We start from the raw sequence: 857 nt of genomic DNA on the forward strand, positions 1-857 counted from the left end.
TTCTCCGTCATTCACAACAAGCTGCCCAGGAAGGCTCTCACCAGCGTCTTCCAGGTACATACTGGTAGTGGTACTTTGGTCTCTTTTTTTTTCAGGTGCTCAAGTTTCTGATTCACTGTCGTGTTGTCCTCTTACTTTTAGACATTGTCAGACATGGATCCTTCGCTCAAATACATCACTGACATGACCACAAAGGTAGCTTTGAGCACTTGGGATACCTCAATGTCAATCGAAACGTAGTTCTCTTATACCTGACGTGTGTAACCACTCCTCCCCAGCTCAACGCCTTCGACAGTCGCCACCTGGATGAGGTCTACTTTGACGTCCGCCTGACAGCTTTCCAAGACGCCACCAGGCGGATAAGAGAGATGAAATCCCTTGACCTTGACTACATCGGCACCGTCATCCAAAACTGCTTCCACACATACGAGGTGACAAATGTTGTTGGAAAGCCGAGCGCCAAGCTGATAAATTTGACCATCGTCACACTCGACTTTATCTTTACAGATCGGAGACATGTCGCTGGGCGACAACGCCACCTTGTGCCTGTCCGCAATAATCGTCCAGCTGGCGGCGGTCGGCGCAGGGGAGAAGGTTTACCGGGACGTCATCCAACACACCATCTTGGACGCCATACACAAGGGACTCCGGAGCAAGACGGAGGTATTTTCATTTTGAATGCGGTATTTTGTAATCAAGTTTCCAATACTGCATTACGTCTCGAGTAGACTATTAGAAAATGAATGGAGGGAGGCGCAATAGTAAAAGCAACGGTCATTCGGCTGTGTTCACAAAATACAGGATTTCCGTCACTAAAAAGCATTAAATTCATTCAGTACCAGCCAATTCTAGACCAA

The 857-nt window shown here is 47.6% G+C and overlaps 1 protein-coding gene across 1 annotated transcript; it reads left to right on the forward strand.

The window, feature by feature from the left end:
- Positions 1–6: 6 nt before the first annotated feature.
- On the forward strand, positions 7–663 carry LOC109509144 (small subunit processome component 20 homolog; the record flags this gene model as incomplete). The annotated part of the gene is made up of 4 exons (XM_019859042.1): positions 7–54; positions 142–195; positions 279–431; positions 508–663. Coding segments are annotated over exons 2-4 (351 nt in total), but the record flags the coding sequence as incomplete, so codon positions are not given.
- Between the last annotated feature and the right edge of the window lie 194 nt (positions 664–857).

Source organism: Hippocampus comes, unplaced genomic scaffold (assembly GCF_001891065.2).
Source record: "Hippocampus comes isolate QL1 unplaced genomic scaffold, H_comes_QL1_v1.1 C16785300, whole genome shotgun sequence".
NCBI classification, from domain to species: Eukaryota; Metazoa; Chordata; class Actinopteri; order Syngnathiformes; family Syngnathidae; genus Hippocampus; species Hippocampus comes.